The sequence below is a fragment of the Perca flavescens genome, chromosome 4, assembly GCF_004354835.1.
Source record: "Perca flavescens isolate YP-PL-M2 chromosome 4, PFLA_1.0, whole genome shotgun sequence".
Taxonomy (NCBI): domain Eukaryota; kingdom Metazoa; phylum Chordata; class Actinopteri; order Perciformes; family Percidae; genus Perca; species Perca flavescens.
Window position 1 is genome coordinate 12889819 of NC_041334.1, and position 16972 is coordinate 12906790.

Genomic DNA, 16972 nt, shown 5'->3' on the forward strand with positions numbered 1-16972 from the left:
GGGAGGAAAGGAGGAGCGAGCTCAGACAGGTACACATCAATTTGCACTAACTTTTCACAGCAGCATGATCGGAAACACGATACGATACAACTTTATTGCCAGCCAAAGGCTGAAATTCTTAGCCTCATCCTATTTACCTCGAGAAGTATTAAACCTGGTGAACATTTTCAGACTGAATTAATGTTTGAGTAACCGTTGTAAGAACTTCCTTCAAGACCATTTTTTGTGTTAGTTTTAAAACATTTTTTAAGTGTAACTTTACACTAAATCTACTTTGAGTTTGTAAATGATATATGACCAGCCAGGAAATGTCACATTAATCACTACTACTACTACTACTACTACTACTACTACTACTACTACTTCTATTACTACTAGTAAGCTAGTAGTTTACACTGTTGATCAGTGTTACAGTATTTAAAGCGTAACTCTCACCAAAATGCAACCTAGGGTCTATTTGTGAATGTACCCGAGTCAAACTTTCATTTGAAAGCATATTTAGGACAGAATCAACACTTTTAAAGGTGCCCTGCCATACAAACCCGTTTTTACTTGCATTTTTTGAAATATGTTAGGTCCATATGTGTTTGTGTTATGTGGTGAATGTGAACATTAACTGCTACCTCTGTCAGCTCTAGCCACTGAAAAGAAATAAGCAGAGAAATCAGGCCAATTACAAAAGCTGGTCAGTCTGACATATTGCCTGAGCTCATTACTATTCATTAGCTCACCCAGTTTGGCTGGGTAAAGGATTCTGACAGCCAGGCTCTCATTGGTTAGCTGTTAGCCAATCAGATTCAAACAGATTAACTGGCAGAAATCGAGCTGAGTCTTCCTGTAGGCTTTCTATACCACGCTAGAATGGCTTGAAACAAGGTAACCAAGGCATTTTTTCCACAAAAAAATGTTAGAGTCCATGGTAGAACTTCAGACATTACCACAAAGTAATGAATTACGTGTGGCAGGGCACCTTTTAAGATTTACCATATTTCCGTTTTTCGGTTAAATGGCCTTTTGAATAGGAGTGCTAGGGGCACTTTTATGCTAGCCTCAAAATAGTTATTTTTAAAACACTAAGAAGGCTCAACACAACATGAAACTTTGCTCGAAGTATTACCAGGGGCTCTACACCTTAAAGGTCCCATGACATGGTGCTCTTTGGATGCTTTTATATAGGTCTTAGTGGTCCCTAATACTGTATCTGAAGTCTCTTTTTTTTTTTTTTTTTATATAGGCCTTAGTGGTCCCCTAATACTGTATCTGAAGTCTCTTTTATATAGGCCTTTGTGGTCCCCTAATACTGTATCTGAAGTCTCTTTTATATAGGCCTTAGTGGTCCCCTAATACTGTATCTGAAGTCTCTTTACCGAAATTCAGCCTTGGTGCAGAATTACAGCCACTAGAGCCAGTCCCACAATGAGCTTTCCTTAGGATGTGCCATTTCTGTGTCATGTGTATTCAAAATTGTTGTGCTCTGCCTTAACTCAGGTGACACACTACAAACCTACATACACATTGATTCATGTACACAATCATTTATACACAATATACTGTACACGATGACACAGCAAATGAGGTGCATATGGGTGCATCAGCTGTTCAGTAACCTGACTGCCGGTATAGAGAAACTATCACTCAGATGGGTGGTTTGTGATTTGATGCTCCGGTAACGCTTTTTTTATGCTGCTGGTAATATTTTCTTCATAATGAGTCGCCGTGGTATGGCGCCATCTCGATACACTTTACACCCTCCCTATCTGTTCTGTCATTCTCCATTGCCTCTGCTGAAGCCTTGCTACACTAAGCTAGCAGTTCAAACCTCTCTGAACCACCGTTTGGACAGTTAGGGAAGATAGAGACTGGTCTCCGTGTCGGTTGGTTAACAAGGGTTTTACTACAGCCCTATGAATTCTTGCTGACTGTCATATGTATTTTCTAGGTATTGATATGACTGATACACATTGTTGTTCTTTCACACATCTTGCAATGCTCTTGATCACAGCATCAGTAATGTAAGTTTGGGTCATCTTAGTGTTTCGGGTCTTTCAACATCCGACACCCTGGTCGAGGTAAACCAGTCAGGGATGATCGGGGCCCCACCTTGTGTCAAAGTAGCAACAGGGATCCACTGGGTCGCCCCTCCACAGCACATCTTAATGCCTTTGCATTAAGCTGGCAGAGCAACAAGCCCACGACATCCTCCCCTAGTTGGCAGAGGGAAACCTCTTCACAACCATTTCTGTTTTTGTATTGTGTAGAAATCGTATACACATCTTACAGATTGTTCCACACATTCACAAATCCGAATACACATGTATGGTTTGAAAAACCTCTCCTTACATATCTACAATATTAAGCCCATTGAGTTGTTCCCCTTTTATTTGGATTATACTTGTTAACAAAAGCCTATGTTATTGTATACTAAATGTAATCAATATCAACCTCAGACTGAGTGAGAGCCTGAGCTGAAATGGGGAAGATTTCAAGATATTTCTTCTTTCTTGTCTGTTTCCACAGGAGTACCGCAAAAAACACAAGGACGCCCGGAGGAAGCTTAAGTCCTCCCAGAAGAGCTGAGGATTATGGAAGGTGAAGTCTCTGTGTTTCAGTCTGGACTCACTGGACTTCAGAATTATTTCTCTGTGCCATTTTGTGCCCCAGACTGATTTTAGCAGTCAGCAGGAGGAACACCAAATGGCCTCTGAAGATACAGACACCAAGTGAAAGAGCATCAGTATCAGATTTATTTTTTATTTTAGTAAATACTGAGATATTTTGTGGTCCGAACTTCCTGTTGGTCCATCTGGTTTGGTTTTCTTGTTAGTTGCCATGGAAACAATGCTGAAAATGAACTTCTGGACAATCCTCAGCAGCAGCCAATCACAGCCTCAAAGGACCAAACCTGTTAAAACTGTAAAAACAAAATAAATAAATGAACAAACAAATGGTCAAATAAATAGAGAAAGAAGTGTTAACAATATGATGAAACTTTCTTGTATGTGATTTTTATTTTTTTATTTTACTGATGCCCCAGGCTGCATTTTCTTGATCCGTGAATTTTTATATATATTAGAGCTGGGCGATATGGAAAAAATCTTTATATCATGATATTGTGGGCAAGGTGGGCAAGGTGGGCAAGGGGGTGGGCAGCTGACCCCCCAGTGTAGGGCCTTGACCCCCCCCAGCTGCCCCCCTAACTTTGGTGTTCAAAAAACTGTGCTTGTAAAAACAATCTGCCACTATGTCCACAAGCTTCTTAAAACATTGAAACAAACAATTCATTTATATTAATTAATAATAAATAATAATTGTAGTAAATGTAATCTTAGCCTCCTGCTCCTCAAATACTTAGCTATGTCCCTGCATCAAACGTGTAGAGTGGCGTTCACACAGCCTGGCTCGCACACAGCGAGTCTGCTGTGATGTGGTGGCCCTGCAAGGTGAAGTCAGTTTCCCCAGGTGAAGCTTAAACACACGCTTAATGTAAAGTCACATTTTTAATAAATGTCACGTATGCTAACGGCGAATCGGCATCAACAACGTGTCTATAATGTTAGCCAAAAATAAATTTGATAGAGAATTCTGCCCTTTTGATTGGTTTTGATTTTAGTAAAGACAAGAACAGCATAATACAAAATGTTACAAACTGGCATGCTTGAATTCATAACGTTTACAGAGGGTCACCGTTTCGGCGGCGTTATATTACAACAGTAGACTGGGTAAACCCAGCCCGGTCTGCCGGCGATTTGATTTCGGCCTGCAGCTCAGGCTGTAGTGTTGACGAACTGACCGAAGAGCCGGTTAATTACCCCGACTCGTGTCACTGGACCAGGAGAATCGAGTGCCATACGTCAATGAACCGGCTGTCTCATGTTTTTTTTTTGTTTTTTGTTTTTTTTTACCTCATTCGTGCCGTTGTGTGTAGCTGGTATTCTTCTGCTACTGTGTGTGTAATAATCTAGCTCATTCGGCGCCTCCATTGGAGTGGTGGTAGGTTCTCGGCAAGTTTGATCTTATCAACCGATCTCTTCTTGTGCATCTTACATGATTGTGTACATAGAAATTCATAGGCTACATTATCGATGGATATCACATACAAATACACGTCATGTTATCTTGGTAGTTATGTTAAGTTAAATGTTTGTTTCGTGGTAGATAGGCTGTCACCAGGAGACCGCGCACCAGGCTACTGAACGAGACCGTAACCGTGCCTAATCCATGAGTCTATGTAATCAAACCGGTCTCTGGGTTCTCGGCAAGTTTGAGTCTCGTGCATTTTAGAATGCGTTAATGGAAATTACATTACCAAGGGGAAAGTATTATATCACATACAAATACATGTCATGTTATCTTGGTAGTTATGTTAAGTTAAATGTTTGTTACGTGGTAGATAGGCTGTCACGAGGAGACCGCCCACCAGGCTACCGAATGTAACTGACCAGTGCGTGAGTGTAGTGTCGGTCAGTATGAAATAGTATGTCGAGACCGAATGTAACCGTGCAACCGCTCGAGTCTAATGTAATCAAGCGGTGTCTTGGTTCTTGGCGGGGGAAGTAAACACACAATCCCCAACAGCCCCGGCTGCCGAGGGCACGTGATCCAATGACCGAATCTATTAACTCGGTAGGCCAACCAATGACGACCGGTTGAACCGACTCGCGTGAAAGAGTCGGTTGTCCCATCATTATCAGGCTGGAAACCTGTACGTTTATCTATCCTGCTTCAGTCACACATTTGCGGGAACCAATCACAAACTATTGGTGGGTTTAACACGATGACGATAGAGAAGCGAAGGCAAGCAGCTTTTTGTTTACATTCAACATGGCGGCTACCAAAGCGCAGAAACCTGTCGATGCCGCTGTTGCTGCTGTTTTAGAAGATTTCAAAGGCAAGTTTTCTCTGAAAACGGAACAGAAAGTTGCCCTGGAACAATTCCTACAAAAGAAGGATGTGTTTCCCTTACTACTGACCGGCTTTATTGTTTTCGTTTTACTACTGACCAGTAGTAAAACGTAGTTTTTTACTATCGACCGGCTTTCGCTCTACAAAGTACATCACCCAGATCGTTGGTCTGATTGGTTGAAGGACTATCCAATTGCGTACAGAGTACAGACTAATGTTCAATCTTAAAAGATTAAGCTTGGTCTGGTAATAGCCAGACTATTACAACACACTACTTGCTGAGACCGATCATTTGTATGTGATTAGTTAAGGAAAACTATAAAATCCACTCCCTCTCACATATCACGGCAATAAGCCGGCACAAATTAAACCAGGTGACATCCTTTACTGTCAAACTGGGAAAACAACAAATATAATGGGATTAAGAAGGCTAGTCTAAACATACATTAGTGAAATCAAACTAAAACACTGTGATAGTATTTACTGTGATGTATTTAAGGCCTTTTAACTATTGCTAGCTGTGCTTTGTGTAAAAGCATGTGTCTTCTAATTGTCTGGTTCAAATAAAAGGCTTTAATAGCCTACTGCAGATATAAGACATTTCTCTTTTGGTTTTCTTTTCAATTTGACTTTAGTCTGAATCCCAGAGCTGAAAGAAAGAAAGAAATGTACTTTTGTGGTTAATTTGTGTCTAAAGGGATGAGATGGAATTAATTAAAACCCTTAATTTCTCATGTAAGTGGTATACTTTCATAAAAAATGTAGATTTATGGGGCACTGTGATGTAGGATTAAAAGACAACTTATTTATGTTTATGCCCATTTTATTGCACCACTCTCTTCCTGTTTAGATAGATGTATAGATTAAGGCTATAGATGAGGTGGTCACTCTGGCCAAAGTGTTTCTCAGATAAAATAAATCCTTAAAGCTGCACTGATCACTATTTTGTATTATTAACTATGAAAAAAATGACTAGGTATAATGAAAAAGGGGTTCGTAGTGACAAACAAAAGTTGTTCAGTTCTAAGAAGCGTTTTTAGCAACTTCCAGGTCATTTCTTATGTTTTGTAGCCTACAACTTTACTGTTTTGGTTCTTTGGCTCTTCAGCACAATTTCCATCAGCAGCCGGCAGCTGTTTTAAGTGAAAAAAAGTTCTGATAAACCCACCTAACCAGCACCAAATGACATTTGGTATTTAAAAAGCCAGCTATTGCTCTCACGAGTAGGCCTGTCGCTATAGTCAATACATGGACTTATGGCACGATATACGGAAATGAGCTCGGTAACTTTTTGGTGACACAATATATTGCAATAGATAATTTGTATAATGAAAAATAAAGATTTATTCATTTTGACATAGCTTACAAATGAATGAGACCAACATTTTAGTCGATCACACCGCCTCTGTTATCTCATCTGCTTTCTTTGTCTGAGGAAGAGGCGGGGCTCAGGCATATCATTAAACCAAAACTGTGATTTTAATACATGTAGTATTAAAATCATAGGATTTATTGATTATTCCTAAAACAACAAAGTAAACTGGTAATTGCTATTTACCAAATAATTCAAGTTTGTAGCTGATTTGACCAGTGTATATTCTAAAGCATTTCTTCTTCATAAAACTTGCAGCTGTGTTTTAAAGGCTCTGTGACACTAAATAAACCTAAAGCTGCATGAGACACATAGTAAATCTGCAAAATGTCCCTGAAAGAAATGCTCTCCAAATATTTAGTATATTATATTTAACATATAAAATAATTTGATCCAACTTATATTGTGGGGTTTAGGATGCAAATGAGCGTATTTCCCCAGATTTATATGTCAAACTATATTCCACATGACTGTAGTGCAAGTTAACATTTAAACAACAATAGACTAGCTCAACTAAACCAAATTGCCTCAACAGCAACTAACTAGGATGAACTAAAGAAAACCACAAACAAGGTCCTGGTTTTATACTCAAACAAGCCCCCAACTTGTTACGACGGGCTCACAGGCCACAACAAAAGAGGTAGCTGCACAGCAACGTAACAATAATAAAGTGACATTTATTAAATAATGATGCAAACAAGAGAACGATGAGATGCGATTGTCAGTATCAGTGATGAATGAAGAATGTTGACCAAATACCTCAATATCGATATTGCGGCGATATTGTAGGGTTCACAATTGTTGCTTACAAAAAGTATTATTTTATCAATAATCATCATTAATGCGTATATAATAACTAAGTGGGTAACGGCAAATAATAAAAAAGCTAGAACAGTCTGGTAAGTTCAAAAAATGACATCACTTTACTGTAATCCAGCCATTAAAACCAGGGACAGATAATATCACGATATTACGATATCCAAAATCTAAGACTATATCCAGTCTCATATCACGATATCAATATATCGATATATTGGCCAGCCCTTATATATATATATATATATATATATATATATATATATATATATATATATAGCCATTTGTCAATTTATTTGGCCAGTCCATTCTTTTTTTTTTAATCAGTCAGTTTTGGTCTTCCATACAACACTTATTTCTTCATGATGTTTGGTTCTGATCTAATGACACTTAGAAATTGACACATTTATTTATTTATTTCAGGTTTATTTAACAGGGACAATGCACACTAATAATACATATACAAATGTAAAATGTGCCAGAATTAGCCAAAAGGCTATTTTACATCTGCTTTCCCTGGACAGATTGTACAATGTCACACCTAAAAAGAAGGATTATAATAGTACATACAGATTTAGCCCAATACAAGTAAAATTATACTATATATTTACTATATATGTAAAAAAAAAAAAAAAAAAATGACAAGATCAGCATATAAACAAGAACAGTTGGTCAATATCAACATCAACACCAACACACACATACACACAAGCCAAACTGTCAGTCCATGTAACAGACAACCTCATAGGCATAGCACAAGTGGCACAAACAGGCAGGACAGAACACATAAAAAAAATAAAATATAAAAAAGAGTGACCACAAACTTATTGCATGCAGTGAGCTGAGGGCCAATGGGGGTCTGGTGCAGTCGGCTGGTTTGCCCAGTTAATCCATTTCATTTACTGATGCAAACCATTCAAATTAGATGGTTTGTTTCACTGCATATGAAATATATGAGTTATTTGACTGAAATTGTAGTCCATGACCTACTTCCGTTTACAAACTGAGGACAATGATAGTTTATTTAGGCCATGTCATGTTTCCTGCATTAATAAGTGTTGATGGAAAGAGTCTTCGTCCAAGTAGTTAAAAACTGAAAGTGTCTAAAGTTAACTTCTTAACTTCTGTCTCCATGCTCATAAGGGGAGGTCTCTCTTGATCTCACGTTTAGTCTTTCTTTATTTTGAAATGTATAACCGGAAGCTCTCTGTTGTAGTCAGTCTGTCTTGATACTGATGAATAACAAGTGCTGAAGTGAGCAGCAAACTCCAAACTTCTCCATCGGGACCGGACTGAGGTCCGACTGTGAGACAATTTTATGGACTTTCTTTTTTATTCCAGGAGTCAAAATATGAGTTTCATCACATGTCTGTGAAAGAAACAGATAACACGGACCAGTTACATTTAGTTCAACGGTAAAAAAAAAAAAAAAAAAAAAAATGAGCCCGGTTTTGTTTCTTCTGCTTCTCTTTCTGCGGACCGCGGAGCTCCGTCACGTCCACGGAGCCCACGCAGCCGTGGAGCTTCATTCGGGGTCCGCGCTGGACACGCAGCAAGCGGGGGGTTCTGCCACACAGGAGCCCCCACAGCTCTCCCCGGGCAGGACTTCTTCAGACCCGGTTGAAAGTTCGAGAGTTCCCGACCTGAAGCGAGTCGCCCGAGGAGCCAAGGATGGGAATTTCAGGAAAAAAGAGCCTCACTCACCGAGCAGCCACATGCCTCCACGGCGGTATGACGACCCGAGCGGTTACTTCACCACACCGCGGTTACCCGCCTCCGCATGGCCGGGTACTAACTCCTCGTCGGGCAGCGGGTCAGGGCTCCTCAACCCGCTGTTCCCGGGCACTGACGGCTCCTACTGGGCGTACGCAGTCATGCTGCTCGCGCTCGTGCTGTTCGCAGCGGGCATCGTCGGGAACCTGGCGCTCATGTGCATCGTGTGGCACAACTTCTACCTGAAGAGCACGTGGAACTGCGTCCTGGCGGGGCTGGCATTCTGGGATTTCCTCGTGCTGTTCTTCTGCCTTCCCGTGGTCGTGTTCCACGAGCTCACCTTGAAGAGGTTGTTAGGAGACCTGTCTTGTCGGCTCGTGCCCTATCTGGAGGTGAGGAGAAGAAGTTTAATGTTTCCAACATTTCACTCCAGTAGGCTACCGTTCATTTACTGAAATGCTAGCCTACTATGACGAAAAGTAACCAATTGTTACATTATTCAAGTTTTAATATAATTTTATACTGTTATGAAAATGCCACGGGAAATCGTCCCTTGCTCATTAAAAGGGAAAACAGATAAATGGAGAAAATCTGAATATAAAAAAATAAATAGGGTATTTAAAAAATAATTAATTCAATTCAATTTTATTTATAGTGTCAAATCATATCAAGAGTTATCTCAGGACACTTAACAGATAGAGTAGGTGTAGACCACACTCTAAAATTTACAATTTACTAATTACAATGAAGTAATGTGATTTTTTTTTAATTATAATCAAGTAATGTGATTTTTTTTTTAGAAAGGTTAAGCTGAATTCCTATTTTTTAAATACAGTTCTGCACCTTTCTACATCACTCAGTGCTTGAGTTATGTAAACACTATAGACTGTAAAAACCTACACAGTTTTACCAGTTAACTCCAGTGTTGTATACCAATTATCTTTTTGATCAATCTATTGCATATTCTTTTAAATTATTTGCTTAGTATGTAGGATAAAAAGTGATATAAATAGAGAAAAAATGTCCATCATAGTTTCCCTAAAATCTAAGGTGACGTCTTTATATGTCTTGTTATGCCTGACCAGCAGTCCAAACCCCAAAGATATTCAGTTATTAGTATTATAAATGAGAGAGAGAAGCAGCAAACACTCACATTGGAGAAGCTGCAACCATCAAGTATTAATTTTAACATTGTTGCGAGTTAAACTGTTACTCAAACTCTTGTTAGCAAAACTAAGATATAATCCAGCCTTGACACAAAGAGATGTCAAACAACTTAAACTCTTAAAACAAACCGCAATTAATGTGATGATAATAATCAGTCCCTCAAGTCTGCCTTCACACTAATGTAGTGCTGTTTTTACACCCCCATGTTAGACTTATTGTAGCCTAAACCCAGGGTGATGAATGGCCTGTTTGTGTCTTGTTGCTCCCCAGTTTCAGACTCAGAGCAGTCTTTGCTTTCAACAAACGTGCTGTTATGGGCTGTTTGGCCTCTTCAGTTGTCTGTTATGAACCATCAGTGGAGGCCTGCGGGGCCCTGCATGAAGGGACTCTTCTTCCCCAGCTCACAGAGCCAAACAATGAAACACAGAGATGTAGTTATCAGGGACTGGGATGTTTATTTACTCCAAAAAAAAAAAAAAAAAAACCTGGAACAAGGGAATGTTTGGCATTTTAATGTTGGGACTAATCAATTAATTGTTTCAGCTCTAATTATATCTGCTGTAAGTTGATGAAATATAATTAGGGCTGCAACATATGTGTGTATATATATATATATATATATATATATATATATATATATATATATTTATACTTCTACCTGCTCTGCCTACTGCAACTGCTGCACGTGTTTATACTGTATATATCTTAGTATCATAGCTACTTACTGTATTTATAAATACCTTATACAAATGTACATTACTCTACACTTTTTTTGCACATCTGGTCAGATGCTAAACTGCATTTCATTGTCTCGGTACTTATACTCTGTGCAATGACAATAAAGTTGAATCTAATCAAATTGGATCTATAAAATGTCAGAAAATAGTGAGAAATATCCATCGTAGTTTGTCCTAGTCCGAGTTCTTTTTCTGACCAACAGTCAAAAACAAACACATTTTCAGTTTACAATAATGTAAAACAGAGAAAAACAGGAAACTTCATATTTGAGTGCAAAAGAAAGTGACAATCCACCAACCGATTAATTGATTGCACTAAATATAATACTGACTTATCGCTTGTCCCTACATGCCAGAGGATTATTTGAGTTAAGGCAAAGCAGCTTTATTTGTATAGCACATTTCAGCAACAGGGCAATTCAAAGTGCTTTACATAAAACATTAAAGAGCAGTTAGAAACAATTATAAAATGAAAAACAGATAAAATACAAGAATAGAAGTTACAGTGCAGTATAAGAAATTAAACATTAAAGAGCAGTTAAAAACAATACAAAATATAAAAGCAGATAAAATATGAGATTTTAGGCTGCTAGTATGGGACAATGTATAAGTGAAAAATTCAGCCAATCAGTAGAGGAGTTTCCCTCACAGAGAATTTAATGTAGAGCTCTCACAGCCTCTCAGTGACCATTGTTGGATTTTCAGTGGCTTCATCAGTCTACTATTTCAACATGGACTCTGCCGGCCTGCGGAGTCCTTGTTTTTGGCTCTAACCCAGCTCCAAACTCCTCCAAAGCTTTGAATCACTAAGTGAAGCTTTACTAATTTGTAATAACAGCTTGTATGAAGCGGTCTTTAACAAGGTCAGCCTGCTGGCCTCCTCTATTCTTTGTTTCGTCACCTATTTTTATGCTAATGAAGGAGTTTCTTGCTAATTAATTAACGTTCTTAGTCTAAGTGGTCTTTAGCAGTTTGTACTGGTTGTATTGAGGAGTGTATAAAGCAGGTCATGCTGCCAGCTGCCCCTGTGCTCTGTTAGTTAAACTATTTTCATGCTAATTAGAGCTGTGTGTTAGTTATCTTCAGTTTTGTCTTTACTGTTTAAGGTCATTAAGCACTCACAGAGGGAGGACAAGTCTCTGTAATGATAGTCTGTGTTTTTGGCCAAAACCACCGACTTTAATGTGCACAAGGCAGCAGTCTGCGGGGAGAGCTGCTAGTACAACATAATGGCTCTCTATTACCTCGGTGCCTCTTTTCTATTTCCCTGTTTCTGTATTCTAAAGCTGTTTCTGACAACCTAGGTCTTATTACTGTAGTTGTGGCTATAGTTTGCCTGTAGGCCGGCATAACGAGGCAAGGAAAGCCTTAAATCTGTTCTTTAAGAAACAAAACAACTTCCTGTACTCAATTTAGACCCACTGTCTGCATAAAGTCTTGTTTCATCTGAGTTCTCAGTCGTGCTAACAGGGCACGACTGACTGGAGTTTGACCCTGGAAAAAGTCTATGGATTTTAAATTCAATGGTTTGAATTATATTGTACTGTTTAAAAGCAGACCTGGGATCATTGGATTTGTTTTAATGCCAGTACAGTTCCAGAGTTTTAATGCTGATACCAAACACCATACCCTTTTTAGTACCACGTTTTAATAACGCAGCCTTTATAAAGAGTTTACAAGTTGAAACTTGTGGTTTTATCAATGGTAACAAATCATGTTTTTCAGTCATTAGCCATAAATAAGAACAACATTTAGGCCAAATTGGCCATTGGACCACTTACCATCTGGAAAAGGGCTGCAGAGCATCTGGACCAAAAAAAATTTTTTTTCACACACAACTGTGTTAGAAAATATTATTGTTTTAATAAGAAAGTCAAAAGTACAAGCCTGTGGACATAAAAATATTCCAAAGTGTTTTTCGGTAAAAAAAAACAACAAAACAATCTAAATTTAAAGTTTAAATTAATTCACTTTTGTATTCTGGGTACATTTTGAAATAAATTTCATAAATATGGTTTTGTTCACAACTGCAACAGTTAAGTGTTTTTTTGTATTCAATACAGCTTTTGATTTCCACCTCTGACTGGCTTCTTCTCTATAGCAATGATGCCCAAGGCTCATGGGTATTGTAGTATTTAGAGCTGTTCACCATGCCAAACTGACAAAAAAAAAAAAAAAAACACAATTTCTGTGAAACAAAGTTGAGGATTATAAAATTATCTAGTAGAGTCCGGTGTTTATATGTCGAGGAACAACAGTGCAAAGACATGCAGTTTAGGTTAAGTGGAGACTAAGTTGGTCGTAGACATGATTCTGATTGGTTGTCTGTCTACACCTGGACAGGTGACCTCATGGATTATTGTAAGAACACTCTACTAATAACTTATTAACATTGGATGGGGTTTTCTGATGAATTAAAGAACTAGATAAAAAATAACAATTGAGTGCCATGCTCACCAAATAAGGCATTTTTTTTTCTCAACCTGGCAAATCGAAAGTGGTTCTAATGACGTTTTTCCATTACATGGTACCTGCTCGACTCGCCTCGACTCTACTCGCCTCGACTTGACTCGACGCACTGTGCGTCCGTTTTCCATTGCAGATTTTAGTACCGCCTCAGCGTCGCTGGTCATCATAGCGGCGCCACAGTAAACTGCTGTGACCTATAACGCGACACGCACACACACACACACACAGAACGTCAAAGGTGTGTTGTTGTTGCCACAGCCAGAAGACACATTTTGTTTCAAACGAAGCTGGAGGCAAAAAAAAAAAAAACACAGCTGGCTAAACTATTTAAAAATGGCGGGTTTGTTCAGGACACCCCCGTCTGTCGCTTTCACGTCACCTTTTGGTATCGCCTCAGCTCGCTTGGAACCTCGACTGAGGTGGTACTAAAAAAAAGTACCTGTTGGCAGGTACCAGGTACTTGTTTTTTGTAATGGAAAACCAAAAAACGCGAGTAGAGTCGAGGCGAGTCAAGCAGGTACCATGTAATGGAAAAGCGCCATAATGGACCTTTTTCACAGCAGACATGTTGACTTGTCATAGTAGGAAAAGCACAGCTGAAAGTGATAACCTTCACGATGGCTCAATTCCATCAAGTGTCCCAGTGAGCTATTTCAGTGAGTCAGCATGCACAATACCAGGGCCTCTCCTAAGTGGAATGCAGCCATTATTTTTATTAATGGTTTGGAATACACCTGTGCTTTTCCTACTAGGACATGTCGACATGTCTGCTGTGAAAAAGGTCTATTAATGGCTTATACCTGATCTAAAAAACAGTTTTGTTCCCCAAGCAACGTGTGCCGTTAACCTTCATCTCCACGCCTCTCTGTCATTTCTCTGTCAGGTGTCCTCTCTGGGTGTGGCCACATTCAGTCTCTGTGCTCTGAGTATCGACCGCTTCCATGCGGCCACCGGCCCCGGGCCCCTTCAGACGCCCAAGGTGGAGCCCTGCCAGTCCATCCTATCCAAGCTGTCCGTCATCTGGGTGGGCTCCATGGTGCTGGCCGCCCCCGAGCTGCTGCTGTGGCAGCTCCTCCAGGAGACTGTCAGCCTGCCGATGCTCTCCAGTGACCAGCAGCAGAGCCAGCAGGGAGGCTCGCTGATGGATGTCTTTTGGGCCCGACCAGGCACGTTCAAGGTGGATCTCTGTGTCCGTGAGCCGTCTGCGGAGCTCCCAGAGAGCGTCTACTCTCTGGTGCTGACCTACCACGAGGCCCGCATGTGGTGGGTCTTCGGGTGCTACCTCTGTTTGCCACTGCTCTTCACTCTGGCCTGCGACTTAGTGACGAGGCAAGTGTTAGCCCAGCGTCTACCGCAGAAACCCGCCGGTGACAAGGTGACCAGCAGGTGCTCCTCCTCCTCTTCTGCTTCCTCCTCGTCAAAGAAGAAGCAGCATACCAGAGAGCAGAGGCTGCGCTCCACTGTGATGGCGCTCACCATCTTGTACATCCTATGCAACCTCCCGGAGAGCATTTGTAACATCACCCTGGCGTACGTCTCCGCCCACGTGTTAGCTGCGCTCCCGGCTCTGGCTCTGCCAGCGCTGAGCCTGATTGGACAGTTCCTGCTGTTTGTGCGTTGCTCGGCGACACCGGTGCTGCTGCTGTGCCTGTGTCGCTCGCTCGGCCAGGCCTTCATGGACTGCTGCTGCTGCTGCTGTGAGGAGTGCCTCCCCGACGGCACGTCCTCTTCATCCTCGTCCGCCTCAACCGCCGCCACCTCCAACCTCTCCTCGCCCACATCGCCCACTCCGTCCTCCCTGTCTCCTTCCAGCAAAGATGAGACGATGAAGAGCTTGTTGGCGACCGAACCGGCAGTCTGCTACGACAGGGTGAAAGACTCTTCAACAGTTATCGGCACGCCCTGCTGAGGTCCAGAACTGCATTTAACCACGTGTAACTTTAAAGGATCATTTAGGTTTACAACAACTTTTTTTTTTTTTTTTTTCTTTTCTTGTAGGTTTGTCCATCATTCTTTTCAGTTATAATAATATTATACTCACCGAGAGAATAGTGGAGATCTGGGGGCACTAGAAGAAGACCGACAGGTTGAAAACCTAAGCAGTCTGAAGATCAGACAAGTTGGAGACAAAAGTATGTGGACACCTCTGTCTCAGTGTGTCTTGCCTTGTTTTGCCTAGGTCTCTTATGCTACATTTCCACTGCATGGTACAGCACGGCTCTACTCAAGTCCACTCGCTTGAAACTGTTCTTTAAAGGAACACGCCGACTTATTCACCGTATCCCCCAGAGTTAGATAAGTCCATACATACGCTTCTCATCTCCGTGCGTGTCGTAACTCTGTCTGACACACACACGGCTAGCCTCGCTTAGCACAGATCCTGGAGGTAACCTGCTCCATGTAGCCTACTGCTCCCAATAAGTGACACAATAACGCCAAGATTTTCCTGTTTACATGTTGTGATTTGTATAGTCACAGCGTGTACAAAAAACAAGGTCACATGAGACACAGCCATCTTCTAACCCTATACATACTGGGAACTATATTGTCAGAAGGCGAAGCACTACTACGTCTGCTACTTGGGCGGAGTGATAAGATCCAGCAAGTGTCACGTTGAAGATGATGTCACAGCAGTTTCACGTGGGGTGGCTAGATTGTCAGCTACAAATCACGTCTACCCTGAGGGGGGTACTATCTGCAGTGGAAAACGACATTGAGAAAAGTGGCGGTACTAAAAGTGAGTCTAGTCAAGCCGATCCATGCTGTGAAAATTAGGTATTAGACCCTATAATGGGAAATCTTTATTCGGCAGCATACAATGATATTTTAGACAACTTTGTGGCAGTACTTTGTTGAAGGAAGGCCTTTTCCTTTTTCAACATGACAGTGCCCCCATGCACAAAGCCAGATCCATTAAGAAATGGTTTTCCGAGTTTAGTGTGGAAAAACTTAACTTAACTGCCCAGAGCCCTGACCTCAACCCCATCCATCACTTTTGGGAGGAACTTTCCAACGTCACCAGTGCTCTTGTGACTGAATGGGAGAAAATCCCTGCAGCCAGGTTCAACATCTGGTCGACAACAATGTTCAACTATCATGTAACGTTGGGCTGTTCACGTTACTCTTGGTCATCTAAACCACTTTATTTGTCAGGTTTTATTGAAGGTAAAAAAAAAGTACAGTAAGGTTAAAGTTGAAGCAGGAAGTGTGTCTCTGTAAACTGTGGTGGCTGTTGACATTGTTGACTCGTTTTCTCTTCCAAGTGAAGTTTGTTCACCTTTCTTTACCTGTCAGACTTCTTTTCAGTGAAATCACTGTTGTCAGACCGCAGCCATTACCTTGGTTTGTACAGTGGTATTATCACTGATAGAAATGATGGACCAAACTACCAAAATGGAGTTGGAATAGATTGGAATAATCCTTTAATCTAAGTCTGTATAAACTGGTGGTGTAGAGCCACTGACTGGTGTTACAATATAGAGTATTTTTTTTCTTTGAAGAGTTTAGTGTTGTCCACCTGTGATGGGTTTAATCCTGTTATTTTAGGACTCATCATTGTTTTGCATGTTCTTTTTTGATACCTGTTATGGTTATTAATAATTCTTTAATGCTCATTCAGGAGATTAGTATCAGCCGCTGTATGAGATAGAAACACATCATTTTTTGTCAGCAGACTGACAGACTGCTGTGAACTTAGTTTTTTTTTAACATGATTTTGCTGTTGCAGTGAGACAACAGGTTAAAAATAGGATGAGATCATATCAGTCAATTCAGTTTGAAGTTTGACTTGTTTTAT

The 16972-nt window shown here is 40.5% G+C and overlaps 2 protein-coding genes across 2 annotated transcripts in view; both read left to right on the plus strand.

The window, feature by feature from the left end:
- The window catches only part of nol8 (nucleolar protein 8), a 19706-nt gene extending 16766 nt beyond the window's left edge, over nucleotides 1-2940 (plus strand). Inside the window, exons 17-18 of the mRNA XM_028575621.1 lie at nucleotides 1-29; nucleotides 2518-2940. The exon at nucleotides 1-29 is cut by the window's left edge and continues 54 nt beyond it. Of these exons, the coding sequence (XP_028431422.1) occupies nucleotides 1-29; nucleotides 2518-2577 (89 nt within the window). The 3' untranslated portion in view covers nucleotides 2578-2940. The remainder of the gene's footprint in view (nucleotides 30-2517) is intronic.
- A 5394-nt stretch (nucleotides 2941-8334) lies between these two features.
- Nucleotides 8335-15493, plus strand: gpr37l1a (G protein-coupled receptor 37 like 1a). The gene is made up of 2 exons (XM_028576452.1): nucleotides 8335-9195; nucleotides 14060-15493. The coding sequence occupies exons 1-2, from the start codon at nucleotides 8530-8532 to the stop codon at nucleotides 15083-15085; spliced, it is 1692 nt and encodes a 563-aa protein (XP_028432253.1). The 5' UTR covers nucleotides 8335-8529; the 3' UTR covers nucleotides 15086-15493.
- Nucleotides 15494-16972: the final 1479 nt, after the last annotated feature.

Excerpts from the sequence above, each read along its gene's own strand:
- gpr37l1a (XM_028576452.1), top strand. The coding sequence starts at position 8,530 with ATGAGCCCGGTTTTGTTTCTTCTGCTTCTCTTTCTGCGGACCGCGGAG. Across the intron at positions 9,196-14,059 it reads GGCTCGTGCCCTATCTGGAG|GTGTCCTCTCTGGGTGTGGC; the intron begins GTGAGGAGAAGA and ends TTTCTCTGTCAG.